Source organism: Oncorhynchus gorbuscha, linkage group LG11, assembly GCF_021184085.1.
Source record: "Oncorhynchus gorbuscha isolate QuinsamMale2020 ecotype Even-year linkage group LG11, OgorEven_v1.0, whole genome shotgun sequence".
NCBI classification, from domain to species: Eukaryota; Metazoa; Chordata; class Actinopteri; order Salmoniformes; family Salmonidae; genus Oncorhynchus; species Oncorhynchus gorbuscha.
In genome coordinates, this window is record NC_060183.1 from 9799098 (window position 1) to 9823482 (window position 24385).

General features: G+C 42.6%; 1 protein-coding gene across 2 annotated transcripts; it reads left to right on the forward strand.

Moving 5' to 3' along the window:
* Positions 1–1952: 1952 nt before the first annotated feature.
* Positions 1953–19787, forward strand: LOC124048091 (dual specificity mitogen-activated protein kinase kinase 4-like). 2 transcript variants are annotated; one of them, XM_046368516.1, is made up of 12 exons: positions 1960–2349; positions 2954–2989; positions 9530–9641; positions 10125–10299; positions 10772–10891; positions 16086–16205; positions 16312–16363; positions 16469–16596; positions 16716–16793; positions 16985–17133; positions 17309–17354; positions 17454–17933. In XM_046368516.1, the coding sequence occupies exons 1-12, from the start codon at positions 2022–2024 to the stop codon at positions 17565–17567; spliced, it is 1458 nt and encodes a 485-aa protein (XP_046224472.1). In that variant the 5' UTR covers positions 1960–2021; the 3' UTR covers positions 17568–17933. The 2 variants fall into 2 exon arrangements, with proteins under 2 accessions (XP_046224473.1, XP_046224472.1); XM_046368517.1 differs by lacking the exon at positions 16086–16205 and having other exon boundaries at positions 1953–2349; positions 17454–19787.
* The last annotated feature ends 4598 nt before the right edge of the window (positions 19788–24385 follow it).

Genomic DNA, 24385 nt, shown 5'->3' on the forward strand with positions numbered 1-24385 from the left:
ATAGCATCGCTACTGTATATAGCCTCGCTACTGTATATAGCCTCGCTACTGTATATAGCCTCGCTACTGTATATAGCCTCGCTACTGTATATAGCCTCGCTACTGTATATAGCCTCGCTATTGTATATAGCCTCGCTAATGTATATAGCCTCGCTAATGTATATAGCCTCGCTACTGTATATAGCCTCGCTACTGTATATAGCCTCACTACTGTTATTTTCCTCTATGAAGACGGCACCATTCTGTATATATCTGGCCCTTCTTTGGACACTGTGCTAACAAACCTCCAAACGAGCTTCAATGCCATACAACACTCCTTCCATGCCAACTGCTTTCAAATACTAGTAAAACTAAGTGCATGCTCTTCAACCGATTGCTGCCCTCACCCTCCCGCCCGGCTAGCATCACTACTCTGGACGGTTCTGACTTAGAATACGTGGACAACTACAAATACCTAAGTGTCTGGTTAGACTGTAAACTCTCCTTCCAAACTCACATTAGCACGCTCTCCAGCAGGTATATTTCACTGGTCATCCCCAAAGCCAACACTTCCTTTGGCCGCCTTTATTTCCATTTCTCTGCTGCCAATGACTGGAACGAATTGCAAAAATCACTGAAGCTGGAGTCTTATATCTCCCTCTTTAACTTTAAGCATCAGCTGTCAGAGCAGCTTACCGATCACTGTACCTGTACACAGCCAATCTGTAAAAAGCACACAAAACTACCTCCTCCCCATATTGTTACTTATCCTCTTGCTCTTTTGAACCCCAGTATCTCTACTTGCACATCATTATCTGCACATGTATCACTCCAGTGTTAATGCTAAATTGTATTTATTTCACCTCTATGGCCTTACCTCTCTACATTTGTACACACTGTGCAGATTTTTCTATTGTGTTATTGACTGTACGTTTGTTTATTCCATGTGTAACTCTGTGTTGTTGTTTTTGTCACACTGCTTTGCTATATCTTGGCCAGGCCGTAGTTGTAAATGAGAACTTGTTCTCAACTGGCCTACCTGGTTAAATAAAGGTGAAATAAAATAATAATATATATATATATATATTTTTTAATAAAAAAATGTGAAACTGTTAGATATCACTTGTTAGATATTACTGCACTGTGAGAGCTAGTAAACAGCCATCTACCTACCTCACCGGCATACAGTATTTATTTATCTTGCTTCTTTGCACCCCAGTATCTCTACCTGCACATTCATCTTCTGCACATCTACCATTCCAGTGTTTAATTGCTATATTGTAATTACTTCGCCACCATGGCCTATGTATTGCCTTATTAACTCCCTTATCTTACCTCATTTGCACTCACTGTATATAGATAGACCTTTTGTTTTCATTTGTTCTACTGTATTATTGACTATGTTTTCTTTATTCCATGTGTAACTCTGTGTTGTTGTTTGTGTTGCTTTATCTTGGCCAGGTCGCAGTTGTAAATGAGAACTTGTACTCAACTAGCCTACCTGGTTAAATAAAGGTAAAAAATATATATATATATTTTTAAAGAAGCACAAGCATTTCGCTATACTCGCAATAACATCTGATTTGTATTTTTTGGAACCTTTATTTAACCAGGCAAGTCAGTTAAGAACAAATTCTTATTTTCAATGATGGCCTAGGAACAGTGGGTGAACTGCCTGTTCAGGGGCACAATGACAGATTTGTACCTTGTCAGCTCGGGGGTTTGAACTTGCAGCCTTTCAGTTACTAGTCCAACACTCTAACCAATAGGCTACCCTGCAACAACAACAACAAATTGTTAGACTGGCCCTAGGTGCTACAAATGGGCCAGCCCATCTGACATTTGCCCCGAAATGCCAGATGGCCAGTCCGCCTCTGCTCACGCATTGGCCTACTTTACAACCCCTCTACTTCTGGGCCAACCTTATGTCTATAGCCTTCCCTCTAGCCATATCAACTAGAATCATCAAAAATGGTTGCTCCAGTAGCCTCCACAGTACGTGCGGTGCCCAAAGTTAAAGCTTGGCGTCCCATACCAGCCCAATGGAAACCCCTACCCTTTCTAGCGTAACTTGTTACGCACATACTTCCGTGACTGGGCCCGGGACGTCCATAGACGTGGCCGTCTATGCTGTGCTGCGTTCTCTGGCGCAGTGTCCCGTGTGGAGAGAGAGAGAGAGAGAGAGAGAGGGAGAAGTTTGCTCTGCCTGCATCGCAGCCTCGGTGCTGCTGGAATCGAACACAACAATGGCGACTCCCAGTTCCAGCAGCAACTCAACAACCTCCAGCGGAAACAGCAACATTGCAGGATCCACCTCGCACCACCATCACCCGCAAACACAACACATGACCACCGTCAGCAGCATGCAAGGTTAGACCAGATGCCCTAAATGTCTATTTTCAAGTTGACCAGAGCTGTTAAACGTTAGCTGTTGAAAAACATGACTTGGCTCGCCTAACTACCATTGCCCCGAGGCTAAGCTACATAGCAGAGATGCAGTGTAGCTAACTATATATTGTTCTAAATGTAGCGCGTCGGCAATTTGTTGCAACATTGTGTTTTTCTGCGAGGTGTACTGTAACTATGTTACAGCCGCTGATATGTAAACGCACCAACTGAAAAGTGTTGCGTTGCAGTTACAGACGGTCCACTGCAATTGAGTTTACATCAACCGATGTTCGCTGCTTCATGCACAACTCAACCCAAGGCCTACTACCAGATTGAAAAACCTACGTATTTATTACTGTATTGTTACTCAATTAATTACACTATTTGTAGATAATAACGACTCAATTACTTTGTTTTCTAATATATATTTTACCTTTTTAAACTATGGGAGATAATTGGCATTTAAATGTTAACTGTCAGTGCTATATTTTGAGTGACATCGTATTATGTAGCTATCTACTATGTACTTCGTGTGTGTCTGTCGGGAATTGTCCAGGTTCAACTCTTTTATTTTTAAATATTTCAGAAAGCAACACGTGCTGGAGGTGTCAAAACGAAACAGGTACTATTTATTTTTATTTATAGGATTTCAGTAGAATATTACTTGGTTCATGTGATGGAATATGATTCACCATTGTTTTCTGCTCCCCATTTCTCTTTTGTGTTTGATTTCCTCATTCTGTATTACGTTGTGTTTTCATGAATTAGTATGGGTTCCATGTTAGAAGTTTGCCACCATTCCATAGCTACTGAAAATAAATTATTGTATACGTGAGGCCCAAAATCTTAGACAGCCAAATATGTGTAGGGTAGCATAAATAACATAACCAGCTCTCACTTGCCCTTGAAAGCCAGGGTTGCACAGTCATAGTGCATTGATGACTTCCATCCAGGTTATATAATGACCAGACAACAGGAGGATATCTCCCCTCTCCCTCTCTCTCTCTCCTTTTAGGGTTTCAGATAGGGTGGGTATAATTTGTGGAACATTCCAACAGGAATCTGTTCCAAAAACTTTGTAAAGTACAAAGTTGCCAATAAACGACGCATACAAAATTGCTTGATCAATTCACCTAGCTAACTAGCTGCCAAATAGCCATCAACTCACCACGTAGCTTATTCTTAATATTTGTACATAGGCTACCAGACTGAGGACAGACATTTTTCAGGAATTAACGTGGTGAGTTAACTTTATGAATTAGCCCACTCCCTACCCGGGATTTAATTCTGCCGCTATACAACCTTGTTATTTATGTACGTTTTTGGAACAGATTCCTGTTGGAACGTTTCACAAATTATACCCACTAACACACTCTCGTAGCACATCAACCCTCTCTCTCTCTGTGGGTGCATCTCAATATTTGGAAGTGGCTTCCTCTCTCTGTCTGCTTTCATCCATATGCATTGAGTGAAAGGTAAAAGCAGATATTTGGTTGGTATCGACCGTATGTCTTTAACCTCTCTAGGGTATGTGGGCTAGCGTCCCACCTGGCCAACATCCAGTGAGAATGCAGAGCGCCAAATTCAAATACAGAACTACAAATACAGAACTATTTTACGTAGGTTTAAAGATGAACTTCTTGTGAATCCAACCACGGTGTCAGATTTCGAAAATGCTTTACGGCGAAAGCATACCTTAAAAAAATTTGAGAACATAGCCCAGCAGACAAATCATTACAAAGAGTAACCAGCCACGTAGAAGAGTTACACAAGTCAGAAATAGAGAAACAATTAATCACTTAACTGTGATGATCTTCATATGTTTGCACTCAGAAGACAATTTATTCAATAAATGTTCCTTTTGTTCAATAAAGTCTCTCTTTATATCCGAAAACCTCCATTTTGTTCGCACGTTTTCTTCAGTAATCCACAGGCTCAAACGCAGTCACAACAGGCAGACAAAAAAATCCAAATTGTATCCGTAAAGTTCATAGAAACATGTCAAACGATGTTTACATTCAAGCCTCAGGTTGTTTTTAGTCTAAATAATCGATAATATTTAAACCGGACAATAACGTTGTCAATATAAAAGGTAAACAAGAAAGGCACTCTCGGTCGCGTGCATGAAAGAGCTCTGTGATATTCTATCTTCTGGGCCTGAGTAGAAGGCAGTTTAATTTAGGCATGCTTTTCATCCAAAATTCCAAATGCTGCCCACTACCCTAGAGAAGTTAACTTAGTATGTGTTGTCAGAGCCGCAAAGGAGAGGAGACAAGGAGTGGAAGCCACTCTAGACTATTGAGATGCAGTCTGTGTGATTATCTGCTAGTGGGCTGTCTGTCCACTGTTCTATATTAACTAATCTAATCCATGGTGGAGCGTTGGTTTGGGTGATGACCCATTTTCACCTGGGCATAATGGTTAAAGGGACCACTAGTTGGGGTACTGCAAAACAACTCCAGGCATTCCATGCTTTTTTAAATCTCTTATTCTGAGCATCTGAGATTTACTATGCAATCTGACACACGTCAAATCGGTTTCCTTGATCGTCTGATTTTGTGTGAGGATAATGTTCTATACACTGATCTTTACAGGAATCCTACTGATCCTAACAGTTTGTTGAGGGCTGATAGTTGTCACCCGCTTCCCTTGAAAAACAGTCAGCCCTACTGCCAATTCTGTCGAATCAAAAGAATGAGCAAAAAACAATCTGATTTCGACAGAAATATGGCTATACCGGTAAATTAACCAATGATATCAAGCCACACCCGGCCATGATTACAGACACCTGTGTGTGTCCTTTGACACTATATAAACTCAGTGACTCTCAGTGTTTGTCATTATACCCCGATGAAGACAGTTTGTCTGTCCAAACGTTGGTTATTAAATGACTTTATCTGAGCTCCTAGAGTGTGTTGCTCTCTCCTTTATTTTTTCACGAGGACCTATTTCCACCTGGGTATATGGTTAAAGGGACAACTAGTACTGCACCTCTGATTTGACCCTGTAGGCCACTGTTCACTGTCCAATAAGACCGACACATTCCCATCTCATCCTCAACATCATCATCTGGTGGAGTATTTAACAGTTATTATGTGACATATAACCCTGATACAAGACCATGATAGTCAAATGGAGCACTTCTTAAAGAGTCAACAGATATCTACTATGCTAGTGCGGAATAGTTGATATTGTGGGGCGGAAGGTAGTTAGAGCGTTGGACTAGTAACCAGAAAGGTTGCAAGATCGAATCTCAGAGCTGACAAAGGAACACATCTGTCGTTCTGCCCCTGAACAAGGCAGTTAACCCACCGTTCCTAGGCAGTTAACCCACTGTTCCTAGGCTGTTAACCCACCGTTCCTAGGCAGTTAACCCACCGTTCCTAGGCAGTTAACCCACCGTTCCTAGGCAGTTAACCCACCGTTCCTAGGCTGTTAACCCACCGTTCCTAGGCAGTTAACCCACCGTTCCTAGGCAGTTAACCCACCGTTCCTAGGCAGTTAACCCACCGTTCCTAGGCAGTTAACCCTAACCCTACTTGGAGTCCACCTGTGGTAAATTCAATTGATTGGACATGATTTGGAAAGGCACACACCTGTTTATATAAGGTCCCACAGTTGACAGTGCATGTCAGAGCAAAAACCAAGCCACAAGGTCGAAGGAATTGTCCGTAGAGCTCCGAAACAGGATTGTGTTAAGGCACAGATCTGGCGAAGGGTACCAAAAAATGTCTGCAGCATTGAAGGTCCCCAAGAACACAGTGGCCTCCATCATTCTTAAATGGAAGAAGTTTGGAACCACCAAGACTCTTCCTTGAGCTGGCCACCCAGGGGAAGAACAAGATTCTCTGGTCTGATGAAACCAAGATTGAACTCTTTGGCCTGAATGCCAAGCGCCACATCTGGAGGAAACCTGGCACCATCCCTATTGTGAAGCATGGTGGCGGCAGCATTATGCTGTGGGGATGTTTTTCAGTGGCAGGGACTGAGAGAATATATCAGGGTCGAGAGAAAGATGCAGGGAGAAAGTACAGAGATCCTTGATGAAAACCTGCTCCAGAGCGCTCAGGACCTCAGACTGGGGCGAAGGTTCACCTTCCAACAGGACAACGACCCTAAGCACACAGCCAAGACAACACTGGAGTAGCTTCGAGACAAGTCTCTGAATGTCCTTGAGTGCCCCAGCCAGAGCCCGGACTTTAATCCGCTCTAACATCTCTGGAGACACCTGAAAATAACTGAAGCGACACTCCCCATTCAACCTGACAGAGCTTGAGAGGATCTGCAGAGACGAATGGGAGAAACTCCCCAAATACAGGTGTGCCAAGCTTGTAGTGTCATACCCAAGAAGACTCGGCTGTAATCGCTGCCAAAGGTGCTTCAACAAAGTACAGAGTAAAGGGTCTGAATACTTATGTAAATGTGTGTTTTTTTAATATAAACTTTTTAATACATTTGCAAAAATGTCTAAACTGTTTTTGCTTTGTCATTATGGTATTGTTTGTCGATTGATGAGGAAAATTACATTTTTAATCCATTTTAGAATAAGGCCGTAAACTAACAGAATGTGGAAAATGTCAACGGGTCTGAATACTTTCCGAATGATCTGTAGCTATAATCATTTACATTTACATTTAAGTCATTTAGCAGACGCTCTTATCCAGAGCGACTTACAAATTGGTGCATTCACCTTATGACATCCAGTGGAACAGTCACTTTACAATAGTGCATCTAAATCTTAAAGGGGGGATACTTATCCTATCCTAGGTATTCCTTAAAGAGGTGGGGTTTCAGGTGTCTCCGGAAGGTGGTGATTGACTCCGCTTTCCTGGCGTCGTGAGGGAGTTTGTTCCACCATTGGGGGGCCAGAGCAGCGAACAGTTTTGACTGGGCTGAGCGGGAGCTGTACTTCCTCAGTGGTAGGGAGGCGAGCAGGCCAGAGGTGGATGAACGCAGTGCCCTTGTTTGGGTGTAGGGCCTGATCAGAGCCTGGAGGTACTGAGGTGCCGTTCCCCTCACAGCTCCGTAGGCAAGCACCATGGTCTTGTAGCGGATGCGAGCTTCAACTGGAAGCCAGTGGAGAGAACGGAGGAGCGGGGTGACGTGAGAGAACTTGGGAAGGTTGAACACCAGACGGGCTGCGGCGTTCTGGATGAGTTGAAGGGGTTTAATGGCACAGGCAGGGAGCCCAGCCAACAGCGAGTTGCAGTAATCCAGACGGGAGATGACAAGTGCCTGGATTAGGACCTGCGCCGCTTCCTGTGTGAGGCAGGGTCGTACTCTGCGGATGTTGTAGAGCATGAACCTACAGGAACGGGCCACCGCCTTGATGTTGGTTGAGAACGACAGGGTGTTGTCCAGAATCACACCAAGGTTCTTAGCGCTCTGGGAGGAGGACACAATGGAGTTGTCAACCGTGATGGCGAGACCATGGAATGGGCAGTCCTTCCCCGGGAGGAAGAGCAGCTCCGTCTTGCCGAGGTTCAGCTTGAGGTGGTGATCCGTCATCCATACTGATATGTCTGCCAGACATGCAGAGATGCGATTCGCCAGCTGGTCATCAGAAGGGGGAAAGGAGAAGATTAGTTGTGTGTCGTCTGCATAGCAATGATAGGAGAGACCATGTGAGGTTATGACAGAGCCAAGTGACTTGGTGTATAGCGAGAATAGGTGAGGGCCTAGAACAGAGCCCTGGGGGACACCAGTGGTGAGAGCGCGTGGTGAGGAGACAGATTCTCGCCACACCACCTGGTAGGAGCGACCTGTCAGGTAGGACGCAATCCAAGCGTGGGCCGCGCCGGAGATGCCCAACTCGGAGAGGGTGGAGAGGAGGATCTGATGGTTCACAGTATCGAAGGCAGCCGATAGATATTATTATTATTATTATATCTAGAAGGATGAGAGCAGAGGAGATAGAGTTAGCTTTAGCAGTGCGGAGCGCCTCCGTGATACAGAGGAGAGCAGTCTCAGTTGAATGACTAGTCTTGAAACCTGACTGATTTGGATCAAGAAGGTCATTCAGAGAGAGATAGCGGGAGAGCTGGCCAAGGACGGCACGTTCAAGAGTTTTGGAGAGAAAAGAAAGAAGGGATACTGGTCTGTAATTGTTGACATCGGAGGGATCGAGTGTAGGTATAATAATTATTTCCAGTCTCCTGAAACATCACTGGTACTTTAATGTACTGAAATTCAACTTAATTTGCACTGAAACTCAACTTTGTCAGAGACTTCTGGTTACATGACTTAGTGGAGTTTGTGGCTTACTAGTTTTTATTGAAATGGTTCTCAATAGCTAGGTTTCCATCAAGTTAGTGAGAGATTTTCATGTGAATATTCTAAAATCCGCATAAAGAAAATGTGAATTTTCCCACTAGAACTGGGAACTGCAGAAAGAAAATCAGTTTTCGTGTACTGAATAAATGTTTCCCAACACTTTTTCAATTCTACCAATAGTTTTGTCACAAACTGTTACGTTAAATAGCAAATGGTCTTGGCACGTGTGCGTAGGCTAGTCCACATACTGAGATTATTATGGATAAGACTGACAAAAGGAACTCAAGCGTCGATAATAATGTCAGCAGAATCAAACCCTCATTATTTATTGGATCATCAAGATCACCGTGCGCTTTCATCACCCTGTGCAGTTCATAAGTTAGTTCATCTGTAGCCTAATAAACTGCATGGTTACCTGAGTCGTAGTGGGAGGACCACATCATATCATCACGTGATTCCAAGTCTACTTTGATATGATGGTGTTTATATCAATGTTTGTGCATTAAGGAGTTTCCATCGCCATTTCTGACATAACAAATTTTACCGACACAAAATAATCCCACCATGTCAAACGAACAAATGTATTAAATTATACCAGAAACTTCCTGTTTCCATCCCATCTCTCATGATTAAAAAAATACTTTAAAGTTTACTCTTGTGAAAACTGTTGATGGAAACATGGTTATTGGTCTCACTTTATGAAACAGTCCTGAAAACGATTTAATATTGTGAAATATACTTATTCCATGCTCTTACATCCTATTCGGTTTCATCCCCATAGAATCATAACTATATGTCCCATTCCCCAATGTAGCATCACCCGGTTTCCCTTATTCCCTAACCAGCATATGTTGTGTACAAACTGTTTCCCTCTGTGTCTCTCTGCCAGGTAAACGTAAAGCCCTGAAGCTGAACTTCGCCAACCCTTCAGTGAAGCCAGCTACCAGGTTGCCCCTCAATCCCTCACCTTCAACTGCCCCTTCCTTCCAGAACCCACACATGTAAGTGCTGTGGAGAGCGGATCAGAAATGCACGTTTAGAGACCTGATAGTCTTTAGCTTTCTAACAGGTTATGTATTTCTGTTTGGTTTTATTGTTGAAGAGAAACATCTTCACACGCTCTGTAGGGTACTGTCTGTGTGAAGGAATACTGTTTAAGACGGCTCTGAGAATACAGCAAAATGGCTGCATGATTAGTTAGCATCTTCAGTCTCTTCTTCAGTGTGGTCTGCTATTGAGGAAGAAACCAAGACGTTATGATTGTAAAGGAACGAGGTGGGTTAGAAATCACTTCCTTGTGCATCATATGATGCTCCCTTCTGCCCCAAAACACTCTCTTCTTCATTCTCTCTCTGTTTCCTCTTTTTCCTCTCTATTCCTCTTTCCACCTCATCCCTCTCTCACCCCGTCTTCGTCCTTCCCCACATCTCTTTCCTCTCTTCTTCATCCCCTCCCTGCTCTTCCTCCTCTCCCTCCCCCTACAGAGAGCGTATGAGGACACACAGTATCGAGTCGTCGGGGAAGCTGAAGATTTCTACGGAGAATGCCTGTGACTTCACGGCCGAGGACCTGAGGGACCTGGGGGAGATCGGCCGCGGGGCCTACGGCTCCGTCAACCAGATGCAGCACAAACCCAGTGGACAGATCATGGCCGTCAAGGTGACCACACCAGCTGCTCTCACTGACTGAGGCGTTCCAAGTTGAATACTAACGTTGATATACTGTAGTCTACGCACCTCGTAAATCAGATTGATCCGGGTTAAGCGGGCGGGTGTTAAGGAGCACGGTTCAGCGGGTCATGTTTCGGGGAAGAATAACACCAACTTTCGCCTCCCAATCCCGTTGGGGAGTTGCAGCGTTGAGGCAAGATTGTAGTGGATCACAATTGGATATCATGACACTGGGGAGAAAAATGTGTGCATCTCAAGGATGATGCATAATAAGTACGAGACCTGGTGAAATATTGTCTTGGTTCTTGGTGGATGGTAGACCTAGAGATACATACAACAGGGTTTTTAATGGTCTTCATCGGGTGACGACTAGGACTATAAAACTGATCTCTGAGCTGTTAATCGTTTCCTCTATTTCTGCTGAACACCTGTTGTCTTCTCTGCCCCCCCCCCCTCCTCAGAGGATCCGTTCCACGGTGGATGAGAAGGAGCAGAAGCAGCTGCTGATGGATCTAGACGTGGTGATGAGGAGTAGTGACTGTCTCTACATCGTTCAGTTCTACGGAGCTCTCTTCAGAGAGGTGAGACTTTTCAAATCACATTTTATTTGTCACATGATTGGTAAACGACAGGTGTGGACTAACACTAATGCTAACTGATGGGTCCTTTCCCTTGTTAATAAGACAAGGAATAAATACACAATGAGCAACAATAACTTGGCTATATACATGGGTTATCAGTACTGAGTTGATGGGCAGGGGTACGAGGTAATTGAAGTAGATGAGTACATATAGGGAGGGATAAAGTGACTAGGCACGATAGATTAGCAGCAGCGTATGTGATGAGTCTAAAGAGTTCGTGCAAAGGGGGTTCAATGCAGATAGTCCGGGTAGCTATTTGAAGCTGTTCCTGGTCCTATTGGTTCCAGACTTGGTGCATCGGTACTGCTTGCTGTGCGATAGCAAAGAGAACAGTCTATGACTTGGGTGGCTGGAGTCAATTTTTAGGGCCTTCCTCTGACATGTCTGGTACAGAGCTCCTTGATGGCGGGGAGCTCGTACGCACTACCCTCTGTAGCACCGAACAGTTGCCGTACCAAGTGGTGATGCAGACATTCAAGATTCTCTCAATGGTGCAGCTGTAGTACTTTTTGAGGATCTGAAGGCCCATGACAAATATTTATTTTGCTTCCTGAGGCATTGTTGTGTCTTCTTCATGACTGTGTTGGTGTTAATTCCTTAGTGATGTGGAGACCGATTAACTTGAAGCTCTCGACCTGCTCCACTCCCCATCAATGTGAATGGGTGCATGTTTCCTGTAGTCCACATTCAACTCCTTTGTCTTGCTGACGTTGAGGGAAAGGTTGATGTCCTGGCTAGAGTTCGACCGATTAATCGGAATGGCAGATTTAATTAGGTTTTCATAACAATCGGAAATCTGTATTTTTGGAAGCCCCCGATATAGCCTATTTATTATTTTTTATTATTTATCTTTATTTAACTAGGCAAGTCAGTTAAGAACACATTCTTATTTTCAATGACGGCCTAGGAACAGTGGGTTAACTGCCTTGTTCAGGGCCAGAACGACATATTTTTACCTTGTCAGCTCAGGGATTCAATCTTGCAACCTTACGGTTACTAGTCCAACGCTCTAACAACCTGCCTCACGAGGAGCCTGCATGTTAAACAAATGCAGGAAGAAGCCAAGGTAAGTTGCTAGTTGGCATTAAACTTATCTTATAAAAAAACAATCAATCAATCATAATCACTAGTTAACTACACATGGTTGATGATATTACTAGTTTATTTAGCGTGTCCTGCGTTGCATATAATTGATGCAGTGCGTATCGTTGCTCCAATGTGTACCTAACCATGAACATCAATGCCTTTCTTAAAATCAATACAGAGAAGTATATATTTTTAAACCTGCATATTTAGCTAAAAGAAATCCAGGTTAGCAGGCAATATTAACCAGGTGAAATTGTCACTTTTCTTGCGTTCATTGCACGTGGAGTCAGGGTATATGCAACAGTATGGGCCGCCTGGCTCATTGTGAACTAATTTGCCAGAATTTTATGTAATTATGACATAACATTGAAGGTTGTGAAATGTAACAGCAATATTTAGACTTAGGGATGCCACCCGTTAGATAAAATACGAAACGGTTCCGTATTTCATTGAAAGAATAAATGTTTGTTTTCGAAATGATTGTTTCCGGATTCAAACATATTAATGACCTAAGGCTCGTATTTCTTTGTGTTATTATGTTATAATTAAGTCTACCATCTGACTGAGCGATGGTAGGCACCAGCAGGCTCGTAAGCATTCATTCAAACAGAACTTTTGTGCGTTTTGCCAGCAGCTCTTCGCTGTGCTTCAAGCATTGCGCTGTTTATGACTTCAAGCCGATCAACTCCCGAGATTAGGCTGGTGTAACCGATGTGAAATGGCTAGCTAGTTAACTGGGTGCGCGCTAATAGCGTTTCAAACGTCACACGCTCTGAGACTTGGAGTAGTTGTTCCCCTTGCTCTGCACGGGTAAAGCTGCTTCGAGGGTGGCTGTTGACGATGTGTTCCTGGTTCGAGCCCAGGTAGCGGCGAGGAGAGGGATGGAAGCTGGCAATACTAAAGTGCCTATAAGAACATCCAATAGTCAAAGGTTAATGAAATACAAATGGTATAGAGGGAAATAGTCCTATAATAACTACAACCTAAAACGTCTTACCTGGGATATTGAAGACTCATGTTCTGAGCAAGGAACTGAAACTTTCTTACATAGCACATATTGCACTTTTACTTTCTTCTCCAAACACTTTGTTTTTGCATTATTTAAACCAAATTGAACATGTTTCATTATTTACTTGAGGCTAAATTGATTTTATTGATGTATTATATTTAGTTAAAATATGTGTTCATTCAGTATTGTTGTAATTGTCATTATTACAAATACAAATTTATTATTATTTTTTTAAATCGGCCCATTAATCGGCATCAGCCTTTTTCTTTGGGGGGGGGGGGGTCCTCCAATAATCGGTATCGGTGTTGAAAAATCATAATCGGTCGACCTCTAGTCCTGACACCACACAGCCAGATCTCTGACCTCCTCCCTGTAGGTTGTCTCATCGTCGTCAGTGATCAGTCCTACCGCTGTCGGGTCGTCAGCAAACTTAATGATGGTGTTGGAGTCGTGCCTGGTCATGCAGTCATGTGTGAACAGGGAGTACAGGAGAGGACTGAGCACACACCCCTGAGGGGCCCCTGTGTTGATGATCAGCATGGCAGATGTGTTGTTACCTACCCTTACCACCTAGGGGTGGCCCATCAGGAAGTCCAGGATCCAGTTGCAGAGGGAGGTGTTAAGTCCCAAGCTTCGAGTGTACTATGGTGTTGAACGCTGAGCTTGAGTCAATAAACAACATTCACAGGTGTTCCTCTTGTCCAGGTGGGAGAGGGCAATGTGGAGTGTAAGTGAGACTGTTATCGGTTAATATAATATCTACAGTACATGTTTCAATACCTACATGACTGTATATTATATATTAGAAGTAGTGACTGTTTCTTTACTGAACAAAAAAAAAATATTAACGCAACATGTAAAGTCTTGGTCCCACGTTTCATGCGGTGAAATAAAAGTTCACAGAAATGTTCTATATGCACAAAATCTTATTTCGCTCAGATTTTGTGCACACATTTGTTTACATCCTTGTTAGTGAGCCTTTGTCCTTTGTCAAGATAATCCATCCACCTGACAGGTGTGGCATGTGAAGGAGCTGGTTAAACTGCATGATCTGCACAGGTGCACTTTGTGCTGGGGACAACAAAAGGCCACTGTAGTATGTGCAGTTTTGTCACACAGTGCCACAGATGTCTCAGGTTTTGAGGGAGCGTGCAATTGGCATGCTGACTGCAGGAATGACCACCAGAAATGTTGGCATTGAGAATTGAATGTTCATTTCTTACCATAAGCCGCATCAAGTCGTTTATGAAGAATTTGGTAGTACGTCCTACCTGCGTCACAACCGCAGACCACGTGTAACCATGCCAACCCAGGACCTCCACCTCTGGTTTCTTCACCTGCGGGCTCATCTGAGACCAGCCACCAGGACATCTGATGAAACTGAGGAGTATTTCTGTCTATGATAAGGCTCTTTTGTGGGGAAAAACTCATTTAGATTGGCCGGGCCTGGCTTCCTATGCCCCCCCCTCATGGCTCCACCCCTGCCCAGTCATGTGAAAGCCATAGATTAGGGCCTAATCATTTGATTTGCAGGCGGCAGGTAGCCTAGTGGTTAGAGCGTTGGACTAGTATCCAAACGGTTGGAAGATTGAACCCCCGAGCTGACAAGGTACAAACAAATCTGTCGTTCTGCCCCTGAACAGGCAGTTAACCCACTGTTCCCAGGTTGTAATTGAAAATAAGAATTTGTTCTTAACGGACTTGCCAAGTTAAATAATGGTAAAAAAATCAAACATTTCAATTGACTGATTTCCTTATATAAACTAACTCAGTAAAATCGTTAATTGTTGCATGTTATACACTAATGGACAAAAAGTATGTGGACACCTGCTTGTCGAACATCTCATTCCAAAATCATGGTCATTAATATGGAGTTGGTCCCCCCCTTTGCTGCTATAACAGCCTCCACTCTTCTGGGACGGCTTTCCACTAGATGTTGGAACATTGCTGCGGGACTTGCTTCCATTCAGCCACAAGGGCATTAGTGGGGTCAGCGCTCTGTTTAAGCCAGTCAAAGTTTTACACACCATTCTTGACAAACCATTTCTGTATGGACCTCTTTTTGTGCATGGGTGCATTGTCATGCTGAAACAGGAAAGGGCTTTCCTCAAACTGTTGCCACAAAGTTGGAAGCGCAGAATCACATAGAATGTCATCATATGATGTAGCGTTAAAAGTTGAAAGTAAGTGACTTAGCCCGAACCATGAACTGCCCCAGACCATTATTCCTCCTCCACCATCTTTACAGTGCTCTATGCATTAGGCAGGTTAGGTTCTCCTGGCATCTACCACACCAGATTTGTCCGTTGGGCTGCCAAATCGTGAAGCTTGGCATTGTGCACTGTGATCTTAGACTTGTGTGTGTGTGTGGCTGCTCGGCCATGGAATCCCATTTCATGAAGCTCCCGACGAATAGTTGTGTTGACGTTGCTTCCAGAGCCAGTTTGGAACTCAGTAGAGGGTGTTGCAACCGAGGACAGATGATTTTTACGTGCCTTAGCATTCGGCGGTCCCATTCTGTGAGCTTGTGTTGGCCTACCACTTTGCGGCTGAGCCGTTGTTGCTCCTAGATGTTTCCACTTTACAATAACAGCACTTACAGTTGACCGGGGCAGCTCTAGCAGGGAAGAAATTTGACAAACTGACTTGTTGAAAAAGTGGCATCCTATGACGGGGCCACATTGAAAGTCACTGAGCTCTTCAGTATGGGCCATTCAACTGCCAATGTTTGTCTATGGAGTTTGCATTGCTGTTATGCTTGATTTTATACATCTGTCAGCAACGGGTGTGGCTGAAATGGCCTAATCCACTAATTTGAAGGGATGTCCACATACTTCTGTGTATACAGGGCATGTTAGTTCTGTATATAGCATCCAGTTATAGGTGAGAAAGGTGAAATGCGAGAATAACTCAATAGACAGGTTCAGTTCTGGGGCAGTAGTAATTCTCAAATGTTTGGTCTGGACTGGGTGGTGGCAGGACATGTTTGGTTACAATGTGGAACACTTGTGATCAATAATGACATTTCTTTCTCTTTAGGGTGACTGTTGGATATGTATGGAACTAATGTCTACCTCATTCGACAAATTCTACAAATGTGTATATTGTTCGTTAGATGACGTCATTCCAGAGGAAATATTAGGCAAAATTACATTAGCAGTGAGTGGTTATTTTATTTTCTGTGACTCTATAATCTGTTTATAACATATTTATATTAATGCAGTTGTTGGTCACAGATTGTAATGAGATGTTTGTTTCTGTACAGACCGTTAAAGCGCTGAACCACTTAAAAGAAAACTTGAAAATAATTCACAGAGGTAAGTTGTCAGATTCATCTTTTAGAATTTTGGCCATATTTATGCAAATTCCAGCTGTGTGTGGTGCATGAAGTCTAAAACGTCCGTATGTTTGTGATCTTACAGACATCAAACCTTCCAACATTCTCATGGACCGTAACGGTAACATCAAGTTATGTGACTTTGGCATCAGCGGTCAGCTGGTGGACTCTATAGCCAAGACCAGAGACGCAGGCTGCAGACCCTACATGGCAGTAAGTCTGTAAAAAAAAAAAAAAGTGAAAATCTCACTAAAATGTCAAATTAAGATTCGGTTCCTGAATTGTCCAGTATATCGTGGAAAAGTTGTGTTCGTTCTTTTCCTGTTGCTCAGCCGGAGAGGATAGACCCCAGTGCATCCAGACAAGGCTACGACGTCCGATCTGACGTGTGGAGTTTGGGGATAACCCTGGTAGTTATTCAATTCAGTTAATTCATACATTGATTTGATTGCCTCCAATGGGGAAAAACAGGTTTACTATGTTATAACCTAGCTGCACTGTTATTGATAACAATTTGTACACTAAGAAATACACAATCTAACTATTTCTAAACCCTTGTTGGTGGTAGTCAATGAGTAATTGCATTTCTGCGTGTCTTCAGTATGAGTTGGCCACCGGCAGATTCCCGTACCCCAAGTGGAATAGCGTGTTTGATCAGCTGACCCAGGTGGTGAAGGGCGAGCCGCCGCAGCTCTGCAACTCTGAGGACAGACAGTTCTCCCCCAAGTTCATCAACTTTGTCAATTTATGGTGAGTATCACCTCTGGTGAAAGCAGTCTACCACTCCCTCCAGTGGACATTGCTATTAGACTCTCACCCTAGAGGATTCACCATTGGTTTCTTCCTCCCTCTCCTGGTAGAATGGTGAAAAGGAAACATTGCTCTTTCTGTTGTCTTGCCAATTGCTTTTTGTCTTGTTCTACAGCCTCACAAAGGATGAGTCAAAACGGCCCAAGTACAAGGAGCTCCTGGTAAGTTTGTGGATTTCACTGTGTATTGACTGCTATGCGGGCAACAGCAACGCTTGACCTAGTTTCTATGTGGCTGAGATAAATGTTTGTCTCCTCCAGAAACACCCGTTCATCCTGATGTACGAGGAGCGGTTTGTGGACGTGGCCAGCTACGTGTGTCGTATCCTGGACCAGATCCCTGCCTCCCCTATCTCCCCTATGTATGTGGACTGACGGGGACGGGGGGGGGAATCAGTACACCGCGACACACAACGCATGACATCCCGTGCCCTCAGTTACTATAGTAACAAGGTGTTTGTTTCCATGAGAACAATTCCAGATTCCAAACCAATCGCTCTGTGCAATACGATAATACACACAAACTTGTCGCCACCCTTTTCAAAGTCCATAAAAACATCTAGATTATCCTCCCGTCTTCAGACAGCTAAACTCGAAGACATTCAATTGGCTCAACGTATATACACAACGGGTTGTCTTTTTTTATGTGCTATAGGGGGGAAAAAACGGTTTAGAGTCAGTATATGGTGTATACTTGAAAATCGATGTTACCAAATAAACAAACATGTTGGAAAGTGCCGCTCATGACGTTATGAAAAAGAGTCATCTATTTGGATTGTACATTGTGGACTGTATTGTATGTATGCGTTTGTGTGCTCACCTCTACGTCGTCAGAAGTTTTTTTTTTTTTTTTTTACAGATGTCTGAGCGAGACACTCGAATCTCTCAGTATGCTGTGGGCACCTTAACTCATTGTAAATGAAGGGGTCTGATGATCTAAAAGTTATCGTTCCCTGAAACACAGATCGATGGTGTAAACGTGGTTTTATTTTCTTAATATGCAATTTTACAGTATGACTCCAAATGTTGTTCTCCGCTAACTGTACAGCAGGATTGTAAATCTATACGTGTGTATACATCTCAAAACAGTTTGCTATTGTTCACCGGTTCTGTTCGGCAGTTAAGACTTGTTAACACGGACGCACTCGACAATGTCTCCTCAAGCAGTTATAAGAGTACATAGTTCTCCACCTGCCACACGTTGCAAACTGGATGAAGTTACAGCCAGTCGGTTAGCTATTAAACCTATCACTTTGCAAGATGTCACAAGTTGAACATGTCTGATATACATTTCATTGCTTGACCAGGTCAGTGTTGCATCTGTCTGTGTAAAAGGAGTGTCCGACCCCCACGACAGTCACGTTATACTACATCGCTGCCCAGCCTGCCTGATCTCACACAGAATCATAGATAAAATCGGCATGTGGCTCGGGCCGCTCGCCATGATACGAGGCTCGCACTGATGGAAGGTTCTGTTTCCCTCGTCAACCCTTAGGCAACATGTAGGGCGCATCTCAATAGTGTCTAGTGAAATCCTCTTCTTGTTCCCTTTTCCACTGATGTGAAAGACCTAGACAGGTGAACATGGAATAGATGTTACTGATAGGCTTTCACCTATCCTGTGTAGTCTGATCAGTGCAGATGGTTGTGTATTTGGGTCTCGAGTGGCCTAAGGAACTGCATTAGAGGCGGTGCTAGAGACGTCACTGGTTCGTTCCCAGGCTGTGTCACAATCGGCCGTGATTGGGAGTCCCATAGGGCGGCGCACAATTGGCCCAGCGTCATCCGGGTTAGGGCCTGGGTAGGCCATCATTGTAAATAAGAACTTGTTCTGAACTGACTTGCCTAGTTAAATAACGGCAAAATAAAAAGCTGAATGAGAGGTGAGGAAGTCACTCTCTTTCGCGCTCAGAAATCCAGGGCGTCAGGTCACCCACGTTCAGTGTATAATACTGTAGCGAAGCAAAAAGAAACATGGAACTCCTTAGCTAGTGAACCAAACTGCAGGGGTTCAGCATCGCTATGTTGGAACCTGGGTTGTTTCACTAAGCACAGTCGATGCGTTTGCCAGATAACTTCAATGACCCTTTCAGATGTAACTCCCAGGTTACTATATGTGATATTAGGAACTAGAAAAATACACAATTGTTTTTGAATGTTTAGGAAATGTGGCTGGCTAACATTTCATGAAGCTAAATTGTGCTTCACGAAATGCCCCCTTGGAAAAGCCAGGGGTCAGGGACAAGTGTTTCGTACAGAAATGTCGCGTACATATGCAGTTTATTCAGGAGAGAGGACATTTACAGAATATTCGGATAGAAATGTACTACATAGACCTGACCTGATTCCCTGTTATGTGGAGTACGGAATCCAGTCGCCTCTATTCATTGCGTTTCTGTCTGAATAGTTCTAAACTTTGCATCTGAAGAAGCCTATGCTCTTATAAGCTGAGATGTGGAAAACTTATGGTTACATGGTGAATTGCAATTTATTGGAATGTTCATACTATAGATCATACAATGTTAAGGGCAATGAGTATGATATTGTATATTGATCAAGGGTAAAAAAATAAATAAAGTTCACATTGAGAAAATACATAGCGCTGTATTGTGAACCTGGCTCGTAGACAAAGGTACCACACAGAAACAATGATTATTTGTGTTTAAAGTTTATTGCTTTCTCTTCTACAGTAATGCACTGCTATGGAAAGCTGTTCAGTGGCCAAGCAACAGGGAAGCTTTTTGTCAGATGTGAAATTTTGATGTAAAAAGAGAGTCATCCCTCTACATCAGGATGTGATCAGAATGGAGCACATGACCTGTGTGGCTGTTGTAAATGCCTAATGGCTTGGTGACAAAACTCAACTGATCTTGGGTGGAATCCTATAAACAAGGGTGCGACAGTTTAAAGTAACAAGAGGGGAAAAAAGTTGTTTGAGATAAATATTTGGTCAAAAAATAAATAAATCAAATAACAATGATACTGAACCAAATCTGACTGATAGCCAATCCAAGACAAAGTTAGTGTTTTGAACATTCTCCTGCATTTCGGTGTACATTGAACAGAGACCGAAGATTCTGGTCGTGTTCCTCTGTTCAGACGTCGCTGACTCATATCAGATCTTACAACGCCTGGACAGGTATTTTACGTATCAGCTAACAACCACATGCAATGTCTGAGCAGGGGAACACAACCTCTTTTCTTCGAGGCAGAACCTTAAACTCATTCCTTGAAAACAGCTCTAGTTCGTGCTCCTGAAGTGAATCCATATGAGCCAAGCCTGCGCCAATGGTAGAGCAGCGGTCAGATGACCTAAACATCACAATATCTCAGACAGTCTCATTGGCACTATGGTGGTTAAATTACAGAGTGGCTTCCCACTGACCTTTCTTTCAGAGCATTAAAGGTCTTGACGCTTCTGGCATTTGCTTGTCCTCTACTAGTAGATAACAGGCTACTCTGGCGAATGTTGTTCATTTAATAAAGTTATGTCTGCAAGATCACAATGATATGTAGACTACTAACAGAATGGAATATAATGACATATTATAACGTTACTGTGAAACAAAAACCCCACCCGAATATTTCTCTCATGTGGCCAAAACAGATGCTGCATGGACGTTTCACGGGTAAAAAAAAAATATATATCATTCACGATTGACGGTGCGGAATGTGAAGGGAAAGACACCACACAAATGTGTACGTAAGGTAAAGAAACACGTGCGCAAAACATGATCCGCACGTGAGCAGAAGCTTGGGGACCTTTAGCGCTCAACAAAAAAAAGGTCAGTGAAACATTGGTTCCGACAGCCATGGTCTTAAAATTATATCCATAGTTACGTTTACATATTCTAACAGTCCCTATTTGTTTAGCTATAGACCACATCATACATGTATTGCAGATGGGTAGTTATTTTTGTATATTTACATCTAAGTAAACTATTTTTCATTCCTGATTAATAATCATTCTACAGATCCTACCCTAATCCTCTGCAGCATAACGGTGGCTATGGAACCAAGTTTATAAAAAGGTCACACGTACTTTGACATATTGAGCACGGATTATTCTGTGCTAGATTCACAGTTAGTATTGGTAAGAATGGACATTTACATCATATTGTTCTCCATGGAAAACATATTTTTTGGGAAGAACAATGCAAGATCAAAAAGGCAGAATATGAGTTCATGTTAATCTAATTTTATCATAAAGGATTGTCAAATATAAATATGATCAATGTATAAATAAAAAATAAATGAAAAATAAATAACTAAGAAGTGAGTCTCTCTAAGATATAAATGGGTGAATTTTCCAAAGGTCAAATACAAAACAATAAATAATAATAAAAAATAATATAGGATGACATTCAGACAGATTTTATTGCCATACTTCTGACTTACTATGATGGATCCTTGCACTAAAAATGTGATGTGATTTATCAAAGCTGTGTGATAAAGGTGGCGCACTGTGCAGTACCATAGCGTTCCACATTCATGTTGTCTTGAATGATTGTGGATGCTTTGTGTGGCCAGAGTAACAGCATTGTTTGGTGTGATGGGATATGGACAGAGTGCTCCATTTGAAATACCAAGAGCGTTCTTGTTGTGAAGTGTTCAAGGCACAATCTTGAGTTAAATATTGCTCTCTCGTCCTACAATCCATGCATTTCTGCATCTGAAGACACTTTTATCGAAACTGAGACAAAGGGGTTTTCCACACTAAAGGTACATATTCAGCCTTCATATTATTATATTGTAAATAAATCCACTAGTAAAGTGTGAGAAAAAAACCACAACAAACACTTGCATGGAACTTTAACTGCAAATACATTCTAGGTTTAAGCAAAGTGTGCCCAATCTATGCTAATCAAGGTGCAAAATGTGAGATTTTGAAATATTTACATAGAAAATATCAAACGACATACTAAAATGACACATTTGATTATGTGATAGTTTCTAAAGTGTTCTCTCCCACACCACAGACAAATATCCAGACCTCAACTTGTCTCCGTCACGAACAATATAATATTTACAAATGTGGCATTCGATGTCATCTAAATCAGTTTGTAATCTCCTTTTGGTTTCCAGTAATAAAAACAAAGACTCACTGTTCACAAATAACACATTGATTGTCAAAATATGTATCTTCAAGTCTAGGTGGCATATTCATTAAAACTGTACGAAACTACTTGCATATATTCTATAGATTTCTTAAGGCAACATTGTAATATTTTTTGGGGGCCGTAGTATTCATTTAATGAACATCGTTGTTGTTGGAACTATCCAGAGTCATACTGCTTTTAGTTGTGCGCATCATTGTCCAAGAAGACAAAGATAATTTCAAACAGCACCCGGTGACTGCTTATTGTATAGCCCTTTGACAGGCCGCGACCCTGCTTGTGGTTCTTTGGTAAATCCCATTGTAAATTTACCTGGAAGCAGTTTTGGTATCCAGGGCAAATTTGGCGAGATTTATTCAGCTGGTCTTTGGTTGCTGGTCAGTATTTTGTCTCTAGCTATTTTATTTTGCTAACTGGTTTCCTTCGGTGTCTTTTTCTAGGTAACTTGCTAGCTAGACACTATAGTATCTTGTTGTGTTTTCTAGGTAAGGTAAACTCACCCCATTCCGTACAAATGTGCACAACCGCAACATTCAAACGAGGCTACAAAGAAAACTAATGGGACTGTGGCAACTGTGTTGACTTCAAAATTGGGGGTGTGAACTAGGTTTCTATTCAAGCGTTGATCGACATGGTAATGGCTCAATAATATTGAAGAAAAGTTTAAATAACGGACCCTCCGTTACATCGTGACGTGTCATGTCGTAACGTACAGCACGCATAATGCAACTATTTCTGTTTTACAATCTCTCTCCACCAGGTGTAGCACGTCTCTCATCCTTTTAAAACAAGAAATGGACAGTGACGGGGGTAAGGGGGGGATACCTAGTCATTTTTTGCATTATCATTGCATGCGATCATCATTCTCAAAGCCGCTGTTTACTTCTAAGATCACTTTAGCACCGCCCTAAAAACCCGATTCAAATAGGTATGTGATGACACGTTATACAAACTCTTTATAGTGTTTTATTGACATTTTAGAGGCGATAAGGTGATAAGTTGGACAGATCGAGTGAGAAAAAGCCATTTTACTACACGACATCTCTCCTTCTCACTATCACGCATTAGTTTAGCTTCCCCACCCGCCATTTTTAAAAAGACCCGACAGAGCTCATTGCCTTCTTGAATCATGCAGAAACGGGCAGCGTGGAGGTCATGTAATTTATTCTGTTGGAAAGGGGACAGTTGATCTGGAAGTATTACGTTTTTGGGTGCTAAAATACGGGCAATTGTACGGACCAAGGCGATGTACGAGTTTACGCAAGTTTACGTTAGCTAGCTAGTAACTTTAGCTAGACACTAATGTAATCTCACTCACATTTGTACATCGCCTTGGTCCGTACAATTGACCTTATTTTAGCGCCCCCAAAAATGTAATACTTCCAGATCAACTGTAATGTCAATACCATTGTAAAACACAATTTCTCCCCTTTCCAACACAATCAATGACATGACCACCATGCTGCCCGTTTCTGCATGACTCAAGAAGGCAAAGAGCTCCTTCGGGTCTTTGGCGGGTGGGGAAGCTAAACTAATGCGTGATAGTGAGAAGGAGAGATGTCGTGTGAGAAAATGGCTTTTCCCCCCACTCAATCTGTCCAACTTATCACCTTATCGCCTCTAAAATGTCAATAAAACACTATAAAGAGTTTATATAACGTGTCATCACATACCTATTTGAATCTGGTTTTTAGGGCGGTGCTAAAGTGATCTTAGAAGTAAACAGCGGCTTTGAGAATGATGATCGCTTACAGTGACGACGCAAAAAATGACTAGGTATCCCCACCCCCTTACCCCCGTCTCTGTCTAGTTTTTAAATGATGAGAGAAGTGCTACACCTGGTGGAGAGAGATTGTAAAACAGAAATAGTAGCTTTATGCGTGCTGTACGTTACGACACGTCACGATGTAACAGATAGTCCGTTATTTAAAATGTTCTCCTATATTATAGAGCCATTACCATGTCGATCAACGCTTGAATAGAAACCTAGTTCACACCCCAGATTTTGAAGTCAACCCATTCGCTACAGTCTCATTAGTTTTCTTTGCAGCCTCTTTTGAATGTCGCGGTTGCGCA